We start from the raw sequence: 22,128 nt of genomic DNA on the forward strand, positions 1-22,128 counted from the left end.
TTTAGTCTGCTGAACCTTTCATCCATCCCAGTCATTACTCCATACATTTCAAAGTTACTTTCAGAACCACGGACAGCTCTCTCTCTCGCCGTCTTTCTCTCTCTCTCTATTAATTCCTAAACCCAACAAAAATTGCGTACTATTGCAGCTTCCAGTTATTTCGTCATTTTACAGAAATAATGTTAGTAGTTTTAGTTTCTTTAACTCAATTCAAAATGTTCATTCACAACAACACTTTTTCTAATTCCTATTGAAAGGAATGATGAGCTATAGCAGAAACTGATAGTATGGCGAAAATTGAGGTAAAAAAAAACAGGTTTTACACAGATAAATGTTTTCCTGGGATGCAGACAGTTGAGGAGGATGATGTTGCAGCGTTTTTTACAGCTTATCCAACCTGCTGACTTGCAGAACCTAATACCTCGCTGCAAAACTACAGCCTGTGATTCCTCGCTCCCAGCTGCCATCACCGTTCCCACCCCCACATTAAGCTGATGATATGAAGATGGTGTTTTGTTACATAACGCTGAGGCAGAGGCCTGGAAGTGAGGAGTAGGACAGTGAACTGCAGCTGCATGAAACACTTTATTGTGTCTAATATTAGGAGCAGGGATGCCGTTTTTATTAATGCAGAAAGAAGGACATGGTGTGGGATCCCTGTTTGAAAAGAAAACGGATATTCAACCTATTCTGTTTTCTAAGAATTGTTGTTCGAGTTAAATGCTGCATTACTAAATCATTAAATTTGGAAATTTGAAGAAAAAATAAGCTCACTCTTGTAGGAAACCTTTATTTCAATTTTGAAATATAAAATTCTGTTCTGCAACTCATATCACATTATCCTCCTCAAAGAGTCGTTGTAGATGTTGATGGCTGTGGATAGGAGCAATCTCCTGCAGTGGTTTGTATTACAGCGGTTCTCTTGAATCCTCTGACTGAAGACACTCTGTTGTTGTGAAGCAGTTTAATGAAGAGGATGCTCAGGGTTGCCAGTAATTTTCTGAGCCTTTGTAAGTCATTGGCTCTGATGCCCCAACAAAGGAAATTTGAAGGGAAGATGTTTTCTAAAATTATTTCGTATAAGTACATTTGTATAGGTAGGATTGTGAAAGTAAAAATCATAAGTTACACATTTGCATTTTTTCATAGAGACCTCTGAGAAAGTTCATGGATGTTGTAAAATGTGTTATTACTCTTCGTTTTGCGGTCTTAGAAGTAGCTTTAACTGTGGGAAACTGTTGAAACAGAATTGAATATAGATAGGATGAGACAGCATTCACTGAGAGACAGTGGGGGAGAGGACATCATTTATTGAGGCACTGCTACAGGGGATTAGCACTAATCTCTGCTTGCCTTCAATACATTCTCCCATTGGATGTGACCTAAGCCTCAATTCCCACCACAGAGCCGCCAGGAAAGCAGCTGGCTTTACCACCAACCTTTATCCTGTATGTATATGTGCATTATTTATTCATCACTTTAGAAGTATCCTCTAATTTTAGAGCACGTGGGGGGAAAACACAAATACACAGTGTTGTGCTGCTTCATTGCTGTCAGGACTCGTAATACTCCATGCATTAAAGGAGGATTAGATGAGGCTCAGTGTCCGACCGTGTCTGGAATCGGAAGTGAGGTGATGTACATAACACAACCAGCAAAGGAGGGCTAGGCTCAGGTCATTAGACGTAAAAATATGTCTCACATAAAACAGTAGAAAAAGGATGTAAAGGACACGCATAAACCCACCAGTTCTTCAACTATATTTGTAAAACTGAGTAAAATAATAATAAAAAAAACAATGCTTTAAAAATCATGTTAAATCATGACAGAAAACTGACCATTCTACATGGAAAAACACAGTCTGCTATGCATCACTTTAGTTAATTGATAACTAAAGAAAACAATAAGTTACCCGGTCTTTTACTAGACATTTGTCCATAGTTACAAATAAAGTGCTGCTTCAGACCATTTGCTCCCATATATGCAGGGTATCTTGTTTTTTTTAATCACACCTCAATGTTTCAGAGCTTCAAACTGATTTGAAATAAATCAGAAAAAGATATCAGTTCTAAATTCAACATACAGTTTTGAAATGATTATCTGATTCATAGAATTTGTTCTCCAAACGAACTCCAAAAGAGTCTAGCCCTATGTGAAAAATTACCTGCTTCCTTTGTTAAATCAGGGACTGACTGCAAATAAATACATTTTTGGACAGCTGCGTTGAATTTCACTGTTCACATTACTGCCAGATCTGCAGAAACAAGAAATGTACAAAACAGAACCTGTTTCTGAAACTCCTCATGACCTGCCAACGATTAGGTGCTGATTTTACACTTCCACCCCAGAGATAAGATACTTTTTTTTTTTCTAAAGAAAAACTCTACAGACACAGACAAATTTTGGCACCACATGTAAGGATTTCTCAAAAGCCTAGAAGGAAAGTAATTGCAGCAGCATAATCACAAATCTGCAAAACTGAAGGCGATTTGAGTCTCTGCAGGAGCGGTTATGGTAAATAGAGACACCAGAGACTCTGTTAGGACTAAAGGAGGATTGAGACAGGTATTGATTAATGGTTGTACAACAGCTAAGTGCTGTCCAAAAGTAGGTTGATGCAACTATAAAAAAAAAAATCTGTCTTATATTATTTGGTTGTTTAGTTTTATAATTTTTAGTCCCCTCGTCTCCTTGATGAAAGGATTGCGTGGGTGTTTTTGTTTCATTTCCCACATCTCTGCGGGAGATTTAACAATAGAGGACATTGATGGGGGCGGAAGCTTTCCTGAAGGAATTAGTGAAATGGTCAGGGATTTATGTAACGGTAGAGAGTGACAAATGTATTATTCTGTGGGCAAACAGATAGATGTAAAAATCCTGTTTGTGGCTTTGCTCATTATTTGGAGGACGGCTGCCAGTTTAAGAGGAATAAATGTGTAAGAGGAAGACCTGCAGTTAAGACCATCTGTCTTCTGTGAAACGTGTCCAACTAGGAGGAAAGGGGGGGAAGCATCACTCAGAAAAATTTGCTGGCAGGTAGACCAGATGGGACACAGAAATGCTACCAGAGAGAAGGATTCCCTTTACTGTGGTAAAGCAGAATAACATATATTCTGCTTTAAGAATTAAACGAATTCTTACATCATATAATTTTCCTTCCTTTTTTATGCCCTTGTTGCATAATGTCTTTAACAAAATATATAAAAAATAAAGACATTTGAAATAAACAATAGATATTTCGGAAAAGGTTACTTTAATTATATGTCACTTTAATTTGTAAGTAGTTTTACTAATAAAATTACACAGATGGAGCTGTTTTGTTTCTTTTTACGTCAGAACATATTGTGGTGTGAAGAGTCATTTAGCTAAACATTTCTGACCAAATTATGTGTAGAACAATACTTTGTTTGAGTGTATTTCTCATACTAATAAAGTGATGTTTGCAAGAACCTGAATCATGACCTTTATCTATTTAAAAATGTTTTTGTTGCTCTACTGTAATACTCTAATTTTCATCAGAATTAACAGAAATAAAAGCTTGAAAGCAAATGTCTGTGTGACATATAATATATTTCACTTTGTGAATTCAGGTTCTGAAATAAATAAACTTTTCAATAATATACATTTGTTTCTAAATGTGGCTGACTATGAACTGTATTATGTAATATAAAGTTAATTTTTTTATACAGTACATGTAAAACAGCTTCTTTTCATGCACAAGCATGCATATTTTTGTATGCCATTGGATATGTTTATTTCAGAGTTTCCTGTGTTTGGTGGCAGATTGTTTTGCACAGCTTGGCTTTGTAATGTAATAGAGTGTTTAAAACATTTATGTATTTAAATATGCACATACATAGTCAACGTGAAAAGAACACACCAACAATATTCTTAGAAATAAATGTATGTTCGGCAGTGCCTTAATTACGCATCAGGGAATGACGAGTGGCTTGCCAGCTGGCTGAAGTGTCTACAGTGCTATAGGCGAGTTGACACAAAGGTTGCATAAATAGCAAAAGAAAACAGTGTACTTCACACAAGACGGCATCTAAATGTCCTAATTGTTATAAGGGTGGAAACAACCTCTTATACTGTCACAAGCACATGCTTCTCCCACACTTATGGTAATCCAGACCAGGCTCGACTTGAAGTCTGTAAAAAAACTATATTCTTAAGCAAAAATTATTATTTATATTTTCTATCAGATAATTCCTATATTTCAAGTGACAGAATGTAAAGACAAGGAATTTTTTATCTTTATTTTAAGTTTTTTTTATATATATATTTCATTTTGTAGCATGTCAGTTTCTTTTTAAATTGTTGAAGTCCAGCTGCTGTGATTCAAATGTAATTTTCATAACTTGACAAGGATTTTTTAAAAGCAAAATTTTATTTGTATTAATTTATGTTACAAATTCATTTTATTTTTCATTAGTATTTCATTATTTACTTATTTATTTTATTTATTAATAATTTTTATTTTCATTAGTAAAATAAAATTATTAATAATTTTCTAAGTTGATTGTTAGTCAACAATCACAGGTGTTTGATTTTGTAAATATAAATAAATAAAATGGGGAAGAAAAACACATTTTATTCTTCCAAGTCAGGCAATGTTAGCATTGGTAGTTATTTAAAAATAAATAAAAAAAAAAAAGATCTTTAATTTGAGTCTTTCTGCCTTTTATGTTATGTTAATCATTAAACATGTTCTTTGTCTGTTTTTGTGTTACAGGGATTTCCTTCCTCGTGGTTCTGGCATTGTGACCCGTCGACCTTTGGTTCTTCAGCTGATGAACTGCCCTACAGGTGAAATACATGAATCTTAGAAACATGATTCAAATGAAAAAGATTTACTCACATAGCCAAAAACAAGATAAGAGGTAACAGAAAGCAGGGAGAACTTTATCCACTTCCTTTACTGACTAATGTGACTTTTTTTTATATATTCCAACTCAGAACATGCAGAGTTCCTCCACTGCAAGGGCAAAAAATTCACAGATTTTGATGAGGTGCGACAAGAGATTGAGGCGGAGACTGACCGCATCACGGGAGCCAATAAGGGCATCTCTCCCGTGCCCATCAACCTGCGCGTTTACTCTCCTCATGGTAAGCCTGATATCTGCATCACACAAAGATTTGATTATGTTTTATGAGGCTCTGTATGATAAATTCTACCTTATCGAGATCTAATTTCTTAGCAGTCCATTTTGTTTTGATTGATCTCAGCTCTTCTGTTCCCTTTCCTTCTCGCAGTGCTGAACCTGACGCTGGTGGACCTGCCGGGAATGACCAAGGTGCCGGTCGGAGACCAGCCTGCAGACATCGAGGCTCAGATCAGAGACATGTTACTGCAGTTTGTGACCAAGGAGAACTGCCTCATGTTGGCCGTTTCCCCGGCCAACTCTGATCTGGCCAACTCTGACGCTTTAAAAATTGCCAAAGAGGTCGACCCTCAGGGTGAGGACATGCATGCCAGCAAACCCAGACATTGACACAACAGAGAAAAATCAAATGCTTTTACTAAAAGAAAATGCAAATTTCACAAATTTAACCACAAAGTATTTTATTGTTTTGAATAGTCATTATTGTCAGGGATCCTAAACATGTTTAAAGTACTGGACATGGTTTAAATCTGGAAATATAAATACCTTCCATACTCTGTACATAGAAACCCAATATTTTGGTCTAACCCCTTTTTCACACCCTTAATTGAGAGCATTGGGGTGATCATGTTGCGTTTATTGAATGTATTTCTGATCAATCTGTTTACAAACTGTAGGTATGAGGACCATAGGGGTGATCACCAAGCTGGACTTGATGGACGAAGGGACAGACGCTAAAGACATCCTGGAGAACAAGCTGCTTCCCCTGCGCAGGGGTGAGAGCCCACAAATAAACACTCTTCTTTTCCCCACCTCAGGGCAGCGCAGTAACACATTGTTTCCCTCTTGTGGTAGAAAGGCAGGCATATTCAAAGCCAGGTCAAGAAGAAAAGGGGGAAAAAAAACTTAAGACTGCTGGGGTGAGAGAATGAGAGGAGAGACAGAAATAAATCCGATCTGAGTAAAAAAATAAATAAAAATCAAGTCATGAAGTTGGAGCAGAGAGAGTTTTTTTTATTTATTTTTTTAAGAAAAGGGGAAAATCTCCCTGTGGAAAAGATCTTGTGTCTATCTTGTGGGTTTTTGTTGTTGCTGATTCAGTCTTTTCTTTTCCACTGACATTTGGTCAGACCCCAGGCATGTGTTTTTGAATATTTTCATGTTCCTTGTTTTTCCAGCCTGCTCTCCGTCTAATGTCGCGGATGTTCTGATTTACAAGGCTGCTGGCTCGGATTTGCATTGGTTATAGAGCATGAAACGACTTTTACCAGAGTGAAGGATCAGGAAACTAAATTGGAGATGAAATGGGATCCTTTTCCCCTGAACTCTCCCAGCTATTTTTTTTTTTCATTTCTTCTCCTGCTTGTCCTCAAAACATGGCGTAGGACGAATGTAAATCTTTTAGTTTGTAATAACATTTTTGTGTCTCACTCAGGCTTACATCATGAAACACATCTGAATCAGTTAGATCCACTTGTTGGCTAAAGAATAATCCAAGATTCTCCTTCTTATTTTGTCTTGTCTCGAATTTAAGGAAGTCCTAAAATTACCTGGGTCAATTCCTCTTGTTGTAAATCTCAACCTTTTAGACTCAGGCTGATATTTTGCATCCAGGTTACATCGGTGTGGTTAACAGAAGCCAGAAGGACATCGATGGAAAGAAGGATATTAATGCTGCTATTGCTGCTGAGAGGAAGTTCTTCCTCACCCACCCTGCTTACAGACACCTGGCTGAACGCATGGGCACGCCCTACCTCCAGAAAGTCCTTAATCAGGTGGGGGAAAGTGTGTTGCTCTATGCTGTTTCTCATTTTACCCCACATCCCTAAAATTGATAGTGGTGACCTTTTAACTTGCACAGCAACTGACCAACCACATCCGGGACACCCTGCCGGGTCTGCGGGCAAAGCTGCAGAGTCAGCTCCTCTCCATAGAGAAGGAGGTGGAGGAGTACAAGAACTTCAGACCTGATGATCCGTCCCGCAAAACAAAGGCTCTCCTTCAGTAAGCAGACGAACAGATTTAATGTTGAACTTGAGGTAGGTGGATGCTTGCTGATGCTTGTGTCCATGTCTTCTTGCAGAATGGTGCAGCAGTTTTCAGTGGACTTTGAGAAGTGCATAGAGGGCTCCGGAGACCAGATCGACACGGCCGAGCTGTCGGGTGGCGCGAGGATCAATCGCATCTTTCACGAGCGCTTCCCCTTCGAACTGGTCAAGGTGGGTACTCTACAAAGAGCGTGCATGCAACAATATGGACCAATAATGCTTTCCCTGCTTTCAGAATAAATAACTTCCACTTATTTCTTTTTATTTTAAGATCACAAAAGGAGGTGAATTTATGCCAGGATGTTTGGCGCTCCATTTTTATGATGCAAAAATAAATAAATAAATAAATACAAAATTATGACATCAAGATCCAGGATGTAAAATGGAAACTAATCTGCAACATTTGTTTAATATTGTTGTGAAACTACATTGTAAATAATTGCATACAAATCTGTTAAAGCTGGATTTTTATGGTCTCATTTTCCAGACTCATATTTATTCCCATCTGTATTTTTCCCCTTTTATTCCAAATCACATAAATTAATCTTTTTGTACAACAGATTTTTTTTAATCACATAATTACAGCCTTATTTTATGGGGTACATTGATGATTAAAATAATATAATGCGTTCAGTTATTGCACTGAATCATTGCAATAACAGATTTGTGTTTCTTTTGTGATGTTTTTATTCCCCTTTTTTAAAAGTTGGGGAGCAAACTCATATCTCAGCTCACACATTTTGTTTTTACCCAAAGAAACAAATCGTCACTCTCTGAAGCCTGACAAAGTCTCTGTTAATTATAATTTTTCAGTTTTTAGCTTGTATGCAAAACGTAAATATTAGAATTCATTTCTAAATTTTAGTTCCATCCTCCTCTCCCTCAGAGTTGGTTCAATCTTACTCAGTTCATAACAGTTTTTTGTTCACTGTTATCTCTTAGTAGATTACAGCAAAATAGTGAAGAAAAGTGAAGCACAAAAGCAAAACAAAATGTAATCTCAGCCAACTTTTTAGGTGCTACATTAGCGCTGCATCTCCCTCACACGTCTTAGAGAACTTTTCACACATTTGAGGGTTTTTGATGCTCCTCACAACAGCTTTCCAAGGATTGCTTTCTGAGTAAACTTTGCTATAAACTTTCAAAATGGCTTATTCATCACCACATGACCAACAAAGCAAAAATGAATGAATAAATAAATGTACAGAGGTTCAAACTTAGGAAGGAATCTGTCAGGCCTGTACATTCTATACCTTGCAAGGGAAATTTTAATATCTTGCCATTGTGATTACATGATTTCTTGAGACCTGTGGTTTATATCAGGGGGTTGTATGAGACAGAATACTTTCTTCCTTTTATATGGCGTGACTTTTTGTCTTTTTGGGTGCTGGAGGGCTAACAAAGGTGGTGGAAGTGTCTTGGGAATGGGAAGTTTGATGCAGTTTAGTTACATGACAGTATAAGAGCAGATGCTGCTTTTGTATTTATACATTTCCCAAGAGAGCTGTTTATTATTGTTGCAACTCCCCTGTAACCTGCTTGACTTTTTCATGAGTTGTGCTCATGAAAATAAGCAGTGATAGCTGCAAAAAAACATGCACAGGACACAAAAACCTGAAGTTGGATGTAGCCAGAGACTCAGATACTGAAATTTAAAAATTTGTTACAGAAATTTCGTATTAGATTGAACCAACTTGACAAAATGATACTTGCTCCTATGAATCTTTCTTTTCTAGCTTGTACATGTCTGTTGCCAAAAGGTCAAGACTAGTTTGTCTGTGCTAGGATTTTTAAATACCCTTTTATTGACCTGTCTGGGAATGTTTTTGGACCCGGTGGCCTAAAAAAAAACAACCAAAAAGCAAAAAAACATCTGTTACATCAGGTAAACTCTGAATGTTCACAGCAGGAAAAACAAGTGTGGAAATAATAACATCAACGACTGCTCAGTTCCCTTTAGTGTGTCAGTAAATCATGGCAAAGACCACGCAGGCACAAGAGCAGGAGTTTCCCCACCATTTGAGCAATGCCAATCTAAATAAACCTGTGGATTTCCTGCTATGAGACGTTAAATCATCCATCTGACGAATGATGGTTGTGAGTCAAATATCCCCTCTACGTACCTGTCCCTCACTTCCTTTCTTTTACATAGCCAGATCGTTTCCTCCTCGCCTTTTCCTCCCGGTTTTCCAGCTCTCTCTTGCATCCTCTCTCAACCTCCCTCTGTGCATATAAAACTCACTGTAGTCGACTGAGGCAACATAAAACTTCCCAGTGGGTTTCCCACCGAGGACAGAGCAGGTTGCTTCCTAACTAGAGGGTGGACTGAAAATCCAGGAAGCCTCGAATGATTCATCATCATGTTTTATGTGTTTATTGAGAGTGTTTCCGAAGAAAACGTTTAGCTTCAGGAATGCAGGTAATAAATGTGGCGTTGCACTAAATAAAGAAGAAATATTTGGTCAAATATATTAAAAACAGATGCTTGAAGGCTAATAGATGAACTCCCGTGATGTCTGCCCCCTGTTTGCCAGAATCTACTCTGTGTGTGTGTGTGTGTATGTTTAATTTCCTCGCCGCCTGTTTTTCAGATGGAGTTTGATGAGAAAGAACTCCGCAAGGAAATCAGCTACGCAATCAAGAACATTCATGGAATCAGGCACGTCCGCCTTTCAACTTATTCCTCTGTCCTTCCTCACTTAACCTCCCTCGATCTCTCTCTGTCAATTAGTACGCCTGTTTTAAAAGCTGCTGCACTTTGAGCCAAGACCTCTTAAAACAAATTGCTCTGCCTCCAGCTGATTTCAAAATACACTCAAATATGGGAATTTGGAAATCGGATAGTGATTAAAAGGCACCTTCAAGTTTGGAGATTTCATGTGCTCACAGATTCATGCTGGTGTCTGCCTGGTTGGTAAAACCCAGCAGGATTTGATCAGTATATGTTATGTGCATCATCATGGTTAATATGGAACCAACCAGCTGCCACATTCTTTAAAAAAACTAAATTTAGAAGGTGCCACTTATTGAAATACAAAAAACAAACACACAGAAAAGAGAGGTTTCGAAATGTTTTTCGTCAGTTCAGGAAGGCATGTTTCTCAGATTTTCTCACTGAAAGCCTTCCTGTTGAAGGCACCAGATTACTGAATAAGATCAGAGAACGGGAAATCAATTCTCAGCCCCATCAACAAAATTAAAAACCTTTCAATATCAAAAAGATGACAATATCCAACATCCTAATTCTAATCAATGTTCAAGGGCCCAGAAACTTTCTCTCAAATTATGTGTATCTAGATGTACAGTAATGTTGACTTTTTATAAGACATAAACATCAGACTAATCTCATGTTGCAATGTGTAGCTGGTACTTTGGTTCAATTTTTGCTTCTACTTCTGTGCTTCAGACTATTAATATTAATTAAATTAATTCAAACATCTACTTTTATGTTTTCTCACTCCTTGAGGTAGTGATTTTCAGCAAATGTTAGCTAATGTTACGTTGATTTAAGTTCAGACTAAGAGAATTTAGTGTGTTGATGAATGTAACATAATTACACAGAGTAATAAAAACCATTAGAGATGTAGTGAGATTTGAGTTTATCTTAAAGAACTATGCATCACAATATCGTATTATGTATTCCTGACTGGAGCAACAATGAATTATTTATGTGAAAGGCCTAGGTGACGTCACACTGCCTGTGTAACAAAAGTCACAGTGAAACAAGATTTTATCAATATTCTAACACAAAAACAAGGATTATGATACTAACATTTTCAGCCTGTTCCATGTGATTTAAAACTCAAATGATGAAAAGGAGTAGCTTTGCTGTGATCTTGATACCCTTCCTGTTATCTGTTGAAGTTTCACCCCTTGGTTTAGAAGAATCAGACTTCACAGATACTGGTACAAGCTAATTCTTAGCATTCATATTCATCTCTTTAAGAAATAACACTGTAAAAAGTGTTGCTGCTGCCACAGTCTGTTAGCATTTAGTTGTGGGGTGTTCACTGACCAGAAAAAAGATTGTATGTTTGAGTTTCTAACCAGCTGGTTTTAGTTTAGGGCAGGTCAGGTGATTTCTCAAGGCTTTTCTTTTTTCTTATAAAAAAACCCCTCAAAGGATTAAAAATTGTTGGTATTGTACAACAGTCTATTTTATCTTGTTTGCCATAACCAGTCACGATCTGGTTTACTAAATATTGGCAATGTGCTGCCAAATGGTTGCAAGAATCTAACTGGATTATATTTAAATTATATTTTCTCACCATTTTTGTTGTGTCTTATATTTTTCATGTTGTACAAAGACCAAAAAGGAAATGTGAAAATTTCCACTTATTGTATTATTCCAATGCTAATATTGTAATAAGTTGCTAAATCTCTAGAAATATCCACTTGGTGAGATTGCACCAATCAATCTTCAATAAGCCAGTACTAGTATAGGAAGTTAAAAGATCTTTTTCTTTTGCTTAATTTCTCTTCTTCTCTTCTAAAGTTGTGTGACTGAAACGGAGAGTAAATCTTGCAAATTAACATTATTTTCTCCACCCAACCCTCCTTGTGTCTTCCTTTCTCTCTTATTTTCAACACCTTTCTGTCGTTTTTGTGGCCCTCCTGTGGCTTGTTCTCTCCGTGTTGGACAGAACTGGCCTCTTCACCCCGGACATGGCCTTTGAGACCATTGTGAAAAGGCAGATTGGGAAGATTAAAGAGCCTTGCACCAAATGTGTGGACATGGTCATTTCTGAGCTAGTCAATACAGTTAGGCAGTGTACCAAGAAGGTAAAAAACCCCAAAACAAACAGTGGTTAGCACATGTTTCAGTCTTGCTTTCAACCCTCATCCCTCAGTCGTTCACTCCCTGTGGCTGTAACCACCTAGCTACCTCCAGCCCTTGTCGTTTGTTGGACAGTGAGGGGGGTGCTTGGAGCAGCAGGGTGGGCTGCTGTTTACCTGCCTGCCTGTTGTACTGCTTCAGACGGGTTTGGCTGGACAGGCTGCCTATGGTTGATGGTTGTGCTGTGAAAAGAAATCCAGTGTGGAAGCTGAAAGTCATCAGAATATGATTGTTGACAAGGCAAAACTACGTAATCTCAAGACGAATTTCTGTCGGGTTTTCCTTTTTGTTAATTTTCAGTTTTATTAATTGGCCTTGCTTACATTTTAACACATTTTGAAGGATGTAAGTTGTCCCGCAACCATCTCGGATGACGTCAGCTTCCAAACTTTCACGTGTGTGGGACTGCAGCCGTGCACCTGCAGCCATGAAAAGTTATGGCCTAGCGGCTCTTCGGCGTGCCTCGGGGATGCATGTTTCAGAGCCGGGCCAAGAGCAATGAGCAAAAGTCTTTATCCAAATGGATCCACCGTGACCAAATGATTTCAACAGGCCTGCAACCACTTGGAGAACTTTGGAAATATATGTTAGGATTTGGCTCCAGCTGAAAGTTGAAGGACACGGAGGATGGGAGGAGAAAGGGTCAGCGCTTCGGGTGGAAGGGTGGTTGGGTGGGGGGACGTCTTGGCTGAACGTCCAGGTGCACATCTGCAGTCTTGCTGTGTGTTGCTTTGAGTTTTGGCTGGCGGAGTTGTTCAAGCTGGGGGATCTCTCTATTTCTAACTTTTTTTCTGGTCTTTTTCTTTCTGTTTCCTCTTTTCTCGTAGAGAGAGACTCCAGCACTGTCCTGTTTTAGAATGGCTTCAGGGAAAACCAAATGTCTCACTTGCAGTTTCTTCCTTCTGTGCTGTTTGTCCTTCCAACACCCCCCAACTTCTTTCTTGTCTTTTCCCATCTCCAATCTCTTGTGTCTTCTCTATCTTCATTTTATTGTCTCTTTTTTTACGTTCTCCCCTTTCATTTTTTATTTTTCTATCATTCAACCTTTAATTGTCTCCTGTCCCAACCCTTTATTTGATGCCTTCATTTGCTCTTTTCTCTTGGTCTCTTTTGGTTTTCGTCCCGTTTTCTCCCTTTCTCGTGCCGCCTGCTTATCCCAACAGGACGGGGTTATTCACCCCTGACCTGGCCTTTGAGGCCATAGTGAAAAAGCAGATCCAAAAGCTGAAGGAGCCCACACTGAAGTGTATAGATATGGTAGTGAGCGAACTCACCTCCACCATTCGGAAGTGTAGTCACAAGGTAAAATGGCAAAGTCAATAGAAGACACTTTGAGTATCTCTGTTAAGCTAACAGGTATGGGTAGACTGATGGCTGGAGATGTTTTAGCTAATGTTACGTTGATTTAAAGTGCATCATTAGAGGCTATATATTTAGTAAAGCGTAAAGTATAAGTTGCCAAATCAAGCATTTCCACAAAACAATCATAATGTAAAAATTTGAATTGTGTCAATGCTTAGTTGTAAGGCAAAAATCAATATTGAATATTTTTGGGAATAGAGCTATAATGGAGCTGGTTTATAATTTGCGTGTTCATAATTCCTTGAGAAAATGTCATTTTAACTTGCATCAAAATTTTCTTATTTACTAAAGTAATAATAATAAAGTATCACATTTGGCGATAAATGACATAATAGCAAAGTGTTTTAAAAACATGAACTTTCCTTAAAGACCATTAATATCACCCATATACTGACGCTAGAGTGAGTCCATAAGAAGACGAAAATCAATAGGTTTTTTTACTTAATCAATACCTAATCATAGAATCTTTAGGATGGGGAGTTTATAACTCTGTGGATAACATAGGAGTTCACTATGTCTAGGGCTTATGTATTTAAATTAAATCATTTACATAAATTAGCTTGGTAAAAGTAATGAAAAGAAGAAATAATAAAAATTTGATTGACATTTAAGGGGAAGCAGATTTAAGATTTGCCCAGCAAATATCAGTCTATCCTTACACCGTTTAATTGGGATTTTAAGTATATTTTTGTTGTCATTTGTCTCCAACTCTCTAAGTTATTGACCCTATTTTCTCAGCTTATTAAATGCATGTAATAGATAGTTATATTTATTATTTCATCTCTTAATGTCTAGAAACCTTTTAATTTATTTTGGTTATAGTCATTTAACCTTGTTTCCAAAAAAGCTAAAATACTAACCTATATGCAATTAAATATAACAGTTCAGATGTGGTAGCTGTATTAGTTTGAAATAAAAATATAGACATTCATTGCATTCCAAAATTAAGCTGCTTAAACACAATATTTAGATATTTTATGACATAGTGAATCTGGTAAGTTTTATAGATGAAAATATGGCAGAAAATGTGTTCTCTCTCAAGAGTGCAAATATTAGTGATGACTTCAAAATAGTTAAGTAGGTGGTTTGGAGGCAATGCTGAAGCACAGCAGAGACAGAGTTCAGATTATTCAAATAATTTGAGAGGAACTTCATCAGTGCAAACAGAGTGTCTGCATAGTGTGGCATAACATTAATAATTGTTATTATTGGGTTATTGCTGTAGCATTTAAGTAGCACTTGCATACATTCTAAAGCAGCGGAGGAGAATATGTGTGGCTTACATTGCATCTTTAAGTTGTAATGTTTGGACTGCAGAATTTTAAGTCCAAAAATCAGTGACTGCCTGATTCAGCTAGAGATCAGATTGTTTACACAAATGTGTCAAGTGCATTTAAAGATGATGCTCTAACATGATTAAGTAAAATTTGTTTATCTGCATTCACTTTTGAAACAGTTGGATAGAGACTGGCTATAATTCTCCAATTATCTCTTAGGTCAAATGATTTTTGTTCAGATTATGAAGTTATTTTTTAATAACTTTAGCTCAGCTTTGCAGATCTCCTGTGTTTTGGAGATTACAAAGTTTAGCCTTTTCTTGTTACCCTGGCAGAGTTTTGGAATAAATATATGTAATATATTTTGTGTGACAACTTTTTTGGAAACAGGTTTGTGTTTTTCTGTCTTCGTACGTTTGGTTAAATACACTGAACCGTTTTTTTTTTTGGTTTTTTTGATCACTCGCTGACTAACTGGCACGCTCTGAGCGTCTATTTATTTCTCTTTTCTTTATTCTCCATTTCATCCTCTTTATCCTCCACACTTGTAAAACCTGCTGCTTCCTATTAGCGTGACCTCTTTGGGATTTCTCTGTTCTGTCAGATGTTTATCTTGATTGTCTTTTCTGAGACATGGAGTACGTATTGATTCTATATTTAAATACACAATGTTTAGAGAAATCCGCAAAGGGACCAGTTTAAGAGCTTCCTCCCTGTCTCGTCCCTTCTGTCCCTGGACTCCTTGCATTGCATGCCAATCTTACAGTATGCCTATATTTTTACAGAAAAAAAAATTGCCCAATTTATGTCTGTGATGTGTTTCTGATGCAGTTTTTTAAGACAGCAGACACATTTAGTTTCTAAAATCCTGTATCTGACTTCAAGCTGCAGTGCGTCATGTTTCCCTTTAATTTGGGTGAGTCAGAGTCTTCTGCTGGCTTTGCATTTTTAAAGGCTTTAAAGTTTTCTCCTTATGTTGTGATTGTGAAAGCTTCAAAAACCATAAAATCCTTCGCATCAGATACATTTCCATTCGTGATGGAACAATGAGGACATTTTTAACTCACAGCTGCCCTCTGAATAAATTCCATCTTGTATCCTTAAGCCTCCAATTTGGACAAGGGAAATCTCCCTCAAATAAAAATGGAGTGATTAGAAATTCAGAAAACCTCAAATATTCATGCAGAGCAAGTTTCAGTTATCTTTCGGTGCTACACAGAAGAGTGATTTTATCAATGCCAGCCCTAACTTCTTACAGGCAGCTGTAACATGTAGACAGAGGAAATCCGTGACAAACTGGCCTTAAAGAAATGGTCTCTCATCATCTGTTTCAAACTCTTACAAGGTCATAGTTTAACCTTTAATGCCACCATAGTTTGAAAATTTCAAACCCATTTTTTTCCCAGCTTGTGGTCTCATCATCCGCGATGTAATTGGACACAGGAAGCAGTAATTCAGCCTGTGGACCAAAAAGTGGTCCACTGACACACCCCTTCATCCATCAAAGCATCAGACAGACATTAAAAGACGCATTGCAACTTGAACAGAAACAGTGATCCTTCTTTTCTTTTCTTTTGCACCATGATTACTTTGATTCTTTTTTTTTTTGATTCTTCTTCTTTCCTCACACTTCGGCAAGTGTGTTCGTGTCACATTGGAGGCCCACCAGCGTCTGTGTTTGTGGGTTTGCAATGAGCTCATGGAAAAAGACCCGCGGTGTGCTGGGAAGAGGAAGCTTTTCTGCCAGGAACATTGTTTATTCTGTCTTTTGTGTGGTAATATCACAGATTCTGCTCTTATCCATTTTCCCCATATTGGCGACAAAATAGATATTCAGGAGTTGAAATTCAATCTAGCAAATTTCCACAGAGCATGTCGGGATAAGAGCAGAGTGTGTGGCAAACCCCAGAACCCTCAGAACACACTAGATTTTTAAGGTGTCGTTTCAGTGAAGCTAAATGTGTAATTATGTGTCTTAGTACGGTGCTTGTATGTTGACGTCTGACTGTGTGTGTTTATTTGCTGCCTACCTGTTGGTTTCGTTGCTCACAGCTGGCCCAGTATCCCATGCTGAGAGAAGAGATGGAGAGAATCGTCACTCAGCACATCAGAGACAGAGAAAACCGCACCAAGGGTCAGGTAAGGCTCAAAAAAGCAAACCAAACATAATGCTTTACTGCCTATTTACATGTGTGATAAGAATAATTACTGACATATTCACCTTTTCAATACATTTATATCAAGCTTAATGTGATATTTGATGAGACAAAAGATAATCATGGTCTTCTATGCCCCTATGCGAGGGGCGAAGCACTGATGCAGTCAGGCACAGGTTAACGCAGGGGGGGGGGGGAGTTTATTATAGAAACAAACCTGGCTGGACTACAAAAAACAACAAGTTTATGGGCCCATAAAAGAGGGCAAAGTAACCAAACTCTACTCAAAGAACTGGCAACAAAACAACACCAGCTCGAACAAACTGACCTTCCAAATCGAGACAGAGAGAAACTTAAATGTCGACTGATCAAAAGGGGTAAACACATAAAAACCCAACCTGAAATTAATGTAAGCCAATCTCATTTCCCTCCACGAGTTTTTGTTTGAGTTTATTTGCAGGTCTCCATGTTGGCTTGCTCCACTCCTTTTCCACCTCTTAGTTCGTCAGCCAAGGGACTGGATCAGCTGCCACTAAGGAAACTCGCAAAGAAAAAACAATTGTTTAATTAAGTTTTACAGTCATAACAGTGTAAAGTAACACTCGCCCACTTATTTTCAAATAATGGGTTATGTGATTATGGAAATAAATCATTTCTAAACCAAAACCAATTCTTTGTTGCTCTGTGAATTAATGACTACACTTAAAGAAAGCAAAATATAAGCATAGCAGAGTGAATAATCCTGTACTTTACCAGTGTGATGTTTGGTAAATATTACTATATTTTGTGTGGCTGACACTGCAGCCATCACAGCCTATTTTTCAATGGGAAGTTTAAACTTTTTCTTTTAAAGTTAGAAAAAGCTTAGTAAAGTTGAATTAGACTTAAGATATCTAGTTTCCACTTGAATATCGTGCTAATTTTGGTATAGTTTGTGCCTTTGTCCGCTGTGAGTTTGCAATGAAGTTTTTAGTCAGCTTATTCATGTAGCACAAATTCACAACAAGTTATCAGCAAATTACATAAAGTTATTTACTTTCCAGCAATTCCATCCTCAGCATGCTGAGAAAGCATGTAGCAACAGTGGAACATAGCAACTTCCTCTTAACAGGAATGAAAACCTCCATCACTGTGACATCACTGTACATTTATGCAGAAATGTACTTCAACATGATGATAATTTTTATCAAGGAAAAACATCATTGTCATAAGAATTAAATATACAACTGATATTTTTGGAAACCCAAAAGCTGAAAACATGTTAATTTGATTATTTGATTTTTTTTTCTTATGTTGGGTTCATACAGTTCTCAATAAGTGCTGCTTTTACAATTTAAACATTACTAAATGCAATGTGTTATGAGCAATAGAATTGAGCTCCTTAATGTTCTTGGTGTCTTGAAGTAGCCTATTTGACCTTAAATCTATCTTTATTCTTCTCTGATAGAGAAGTGATAGTGATAGATAGCAGTAGCAATGCTTTCTATTTTCATCACAAATGTAACAAAAATATTGTGACAAAGCTTTAATTCATTGTTGTCTGTATGTTAACGTGGAACTTATTTAACTAATACATCAAAATGTCATCAGAAATCCATGTTTCTTATAGTAAACCTGGAAAATGTCTTCACTAGATACCAGAGTAAGCATCATTTGTGACAGTTTCCTGTCCGCCTCTCTATGCAGGTTCTGTTGCTGATTGATATTGAACTGTCCTACATGAATACAAACCATGAAGACTTCATTGGATTTGCAAAGTAAGTTTATTTTTTATTTTGCTGAGACGTCTTGCCTCAAGTCATGGGATTGTTTACTGGGCTTATTCTAACTTCTTTTTGTTTTGCAGCGCTCAGCAGAGGATCAATCAAATGAACAAGAAGAAGACGGCTGGAAATCAGGTGCCACGATCAGAAATGCCCACTTTCATATCCCCCAATCAATATTCATTGATTGGAAATATTGGTTTCCAAGTAAAAGTTAGACGTTTGAGCTTCATGATAACCATAACATAGGACTGAATTCAATGAAATGTGTTTGATCTGTTGGACGGCAACCAGAGGACTAAATGCAGTTTCCCTTCAGGCTTCCTTCTGTCAGCACTCAGCTCAATGTCTCTTCTCATGTTAAATGTTGCACAGCTAAACAGTATTTTGTTACCATGGGCAACTTTCCGATTCCTCCGCAAAGCAGCAGTCGTCTGTATTTTATATTGGATGGTAATGTGCAACAGTTGTAGGAGCGTCAAACTTTCTTGGCTCTTTGGTGAAAGCCAAAGCTGTCAGTACACGAGAACTTTGATGGGAAATATAAGATGCATAATTGTTTCGGGCTGCACAGTGGAGGAGTTGTCAGCTTTGTTGCCCCACGGCAAGAAGGTTGTGGGTTCAAACTCTGGTCAGGGCACCTTGTATTTTTAAGTGCCTTCTTAAAAATAAATTTTTACATCTGTCCTTTGACGTCAGTGATTTAATTTGCTTGCCAATTTTACTTTTGTCTCACTTAAAAGTTATAAATCATCAAACAACATTTTTTTTACAGACCCCGTTAACCCTGGGTACACACTAAAGGTAGTTTTCAAGTGATTGGTTTATTTTTTATTGGAGAATAAAGCCTCCCCCAAAATATTCTGTCCCAATGTGAAAAGTTGCAACCTCCCAGTTAAATTCTGAATTAGCTGTGAGTAATCTCTGTTGGAAAACCAAGCTTAGTCATATTAACCACACCCAGGTCACTGCCAGATCACTACCAGACTTTTACAATCAAGAAACCATTCAAACAAAACCTGCACGACCAGATGAAGTTCACATAAAGATCTCAAAGAGAAAAAAAAAAGCATGACTAAAGTAATTCACAAACAGAGAAGAGGCCATTCCTAAGGCTCCAGAGAGACAAAGTGAGATATATTAATAACAGAAAGATAAAATATGGCACAGTGGAAAATCTCCCCACAAGTGAAGCACCAAAATGACTTCAAGACTGGATTGCTGATTCATCCAGAAGGTCACAAAAGAAACAAGAACAGCATCTGAAACACTGCAGACATCTTACTTAAATTAAGGTCACTGTTTAAGGTTCAACAATAAATAGAGCTCCATGACGTAAACCAGTGCTAACCAAAAAAGAACATCAAGCCCCTCTCCATTTGCCAAAAAGCATTTTGATGAACCCAAAAACCTACGTGAAAATATTCTGTGGTCTGAGAGAAAAAAATGGTTTTTGAAAGGTGAACATCTATTTACAACCTTCCAGAAAAGAAATTCACAAAAACAGTCAAACTTGGTGGTGGTATTTTGATGGTCCTGGGTCGAATTTACTGCTAAAAGACCTGGACGACTTGCAGTACTATTCATGAACCTTGAATTCTGCTCTCTGTGTGAAAATCCTGAAGTAAAATATCCGACCAGCGGTTTATAAATCTGAAGCTCAAAGGCATTTGGCTAGTGCTGGCTCAAACACCAGGACAGTATGAATGTTTGGGGTAGTCTAGTCAAAGTCTGAACTTGAAGTCAATTGAGATGTGTTGGCATGATATTAAACAAACCCTTGTTCAGAAACGTGAGGAATCAGTGATGAATTACAACAATTCTGAAAATAAAAGTGGATGAAAAATAATAATGGCACGTTTCTCATGATCAAAAACACTTGATAGGAGTTTTTTCTACAGCGTCTTATTAGGTTTTTGGTAACAATAACTTTTCCACATTGGGCCACATTGGTTTGTTTATGTTTATCCCCTTTTCTAAATATATTTTATTTATCTTTGTCCAAATAATAACATTGTTTGTTGATTTAAAACTTGGACAAAGAACAAAGCAAAAGCACTTTATGATTCTTCTAATTGTTTTTTTCTTTGTTTGCTCTTTGTTTTCCCCCTTTGTTGTCCTCTCTGGGGTTTTACTGCAGGATGAAATCATGGTGAGTTTTGAGTTTGCACTTTTGCAGTATGCATGTATGTCTGCAAGTAGCCTTCATTATGTTTGAGCTTGAGGTAAATTATTTCTGTATATGTCTAAGCTTTTTCCCTTTAAAAGCACAGATGACAGCAAACCCTGGATGTTGTGTGGGATATATTGGGTTTTTTTTGTAATTTAAATGCTTGTAGATGGCAGATGCTTAGCTGCTTCCCTCTCCACCCCTTTTTTTTTGTCTTTTGTCAAACACACCAGTACAGTTAGGATACTAAACAGCAAATGTGTCATACGTGATATTTTACAACAATCTGCTTGCGAAAAACTAATATTGCTTTTGCATCTTTAATATTGATGTGATGTTACATGCCAAAAAACAAAAGTTAAATTTTGGAGGGGTTCTCCACAGATTCTCACCAGCTGGAGCTTTAACTGGAAAAAAAAAAGCTGATAATAAAAGAAAATAAAAACAGTAAACATCCCGAAAGAGGATTTCTCTATCCTTTTTCCATTCACACAAAGTTACAAAAGAACAGACAAGTTACAAGGCCTGCAGTGTGAGACACATATGGCGCCCCTGTTGTTTTCAGTTGTCATAACACGCACCATGATTGGGGTCAGAGGTCAGGGGCACACTGTAAACAAAGCGGTGAACTTCACTTCCTGTTTAGCGCTGGGTGTTCTTTACTGTTTAAGACCCCACAGCTCCTGCTACGTTTGCACCTTAACACCGGGGAAGGCAAAGCACAACTCAGGAGTGAGTTTGTAAGGGGAGAAAATGCTCAAAAGTTAATGTTTTGCTTGATTAGTGTGTATTGCAATTACGCTAATTGCAGTGAAGATTCCCAATTTTCTGATACACTACACTGCAACTTCCAAAATTATCAGCTGTCTTGAAAAGTCTAATGCCTAAAAATTAAACGTAGCTTTTTGTCCAGTAGAATCATATTTCAAATACATAATGTTGTTTAACAATGAGCTTTGTTTTTTTTTTTAACCGCCCTTATTCTCCAGGAAAACTGGAAGTCTTTTCTCAACTTTTTGATCTGCAGATAGATTAATTTTTTTAGCAGAAGTCAAGGGTGTCAGTAAACATAATAATGCATATTCTTTTCAGAATGTAGTTTGAACCACATGTTCATGAGTATTCACATTCTGCAGGTGAAAATGTGAAACATTCAGTTATTGTGGTGAGAGTAAATGTTGAGAAGCGCGTCAGTTCTGGCATGGAGGAACCACCTGCCATTTTTTCCATCCCCTAATTAATAAAATGTTGGAAATCGGTTACATTATTGGGCAGCACAAAGTGCAATGGAATCCCACAAAAAGTATGTAAGAATGTCTGCTACCCATTTTCAGCTGCAACCACAACCAACTCGCTATTGATTGCACCAGCATAAAAACTGAGAAGTATCCATAGCACTAAATTAACAAA

General features: G+C 37.5%; 1 protein-coding gene across 8 annotated transcripts in view; it reads left to right on the forward strand.

Annotated features, from left to right (window-relative positions):
* dnm1a (dynamin 1a) overlaps positions 1 to 22,128 on the forward strand; it is a 51,815-nt gene that overhangs the window by 3,797 nt on the left and 25,890 nt on the right. For 5 of the 8 annotated variants that reach the window (XM_032570691.1, XM_032570698.1, XM_032570695.1 and 2 more), the window contains exons 2-14: positions 4,736 to 4,809; positions 4,960 to 5,109; positions 5,257 to 5,460; positions 5,783 to 5,881; positions 6,720 to 6,880; positions 6,967 to 7,109; positions 7,189 to 7,324; positions 9,745 to 9,812; positions 11,797 to 11,935; positions 16,682 to 16,768; positions 18,472 to 18,542; positions 18,632 to 18,683; positions 20,689 to 20,700. In XM_032570691.1, the coding sequence (XP_032426582.1) occupies positions 4,736 to 4,809; positions 4,960 to 5,109; positions 5,257 to 5,460; positions 5,783 to 5,881; positions 6,720 to 6,880; positions 6,967 to 7,109; positions 7,189 to 7,324; positions 9,745 to 9,812; positions 11,797 to 11,935; positions 16,682 to 16,768; positions 18,472 to 18,542; positions 18,632 to 18,683; positions 20,689 to 20,700 (1,396 nt within the window). Of the gene's footprint in view, positions 1 to 4,735; positions 4,810 to 4,959; positions 5,110 to 5,256; positions 5,461 to 5,782; positions 5,882 to 6,719; positions 6,881 to 6,966; positions 7,110 to 7,188; positions 7,325 to 9,744; positions 9,813 to 11,796; positions 11,936 to 13,153; positions 13,293 to 16,681; positions 16,769 to 18,471; positions 18,543 to 18,631; positions 18,684 to 20,688; positions 20,701 to 22,128 lie in introns of all 8 variants that reach the window. The other 3 variants (XM_032570692.1, XM_032570696.1, XM_032570694.1) reach the window with 1 other exon arrangement.

Source organism: Xiphophorus hellerii, chromosome 8 (genome assembly GCF_003331165.1).
Source record: "Xiphophorus hellerii strain 12219 chromosome 8, Xiphophorus_hellerii-4.1, whole genome shotgun sequence".
NCBI classification, from domain to species: domain Eukaryota; kingdom Metazoa; phylum Chordata; class Actinopteri; order Cyprinodontiformes; family Poeciliidae; genus Xiphophorus; species Xiphophorus hellerii.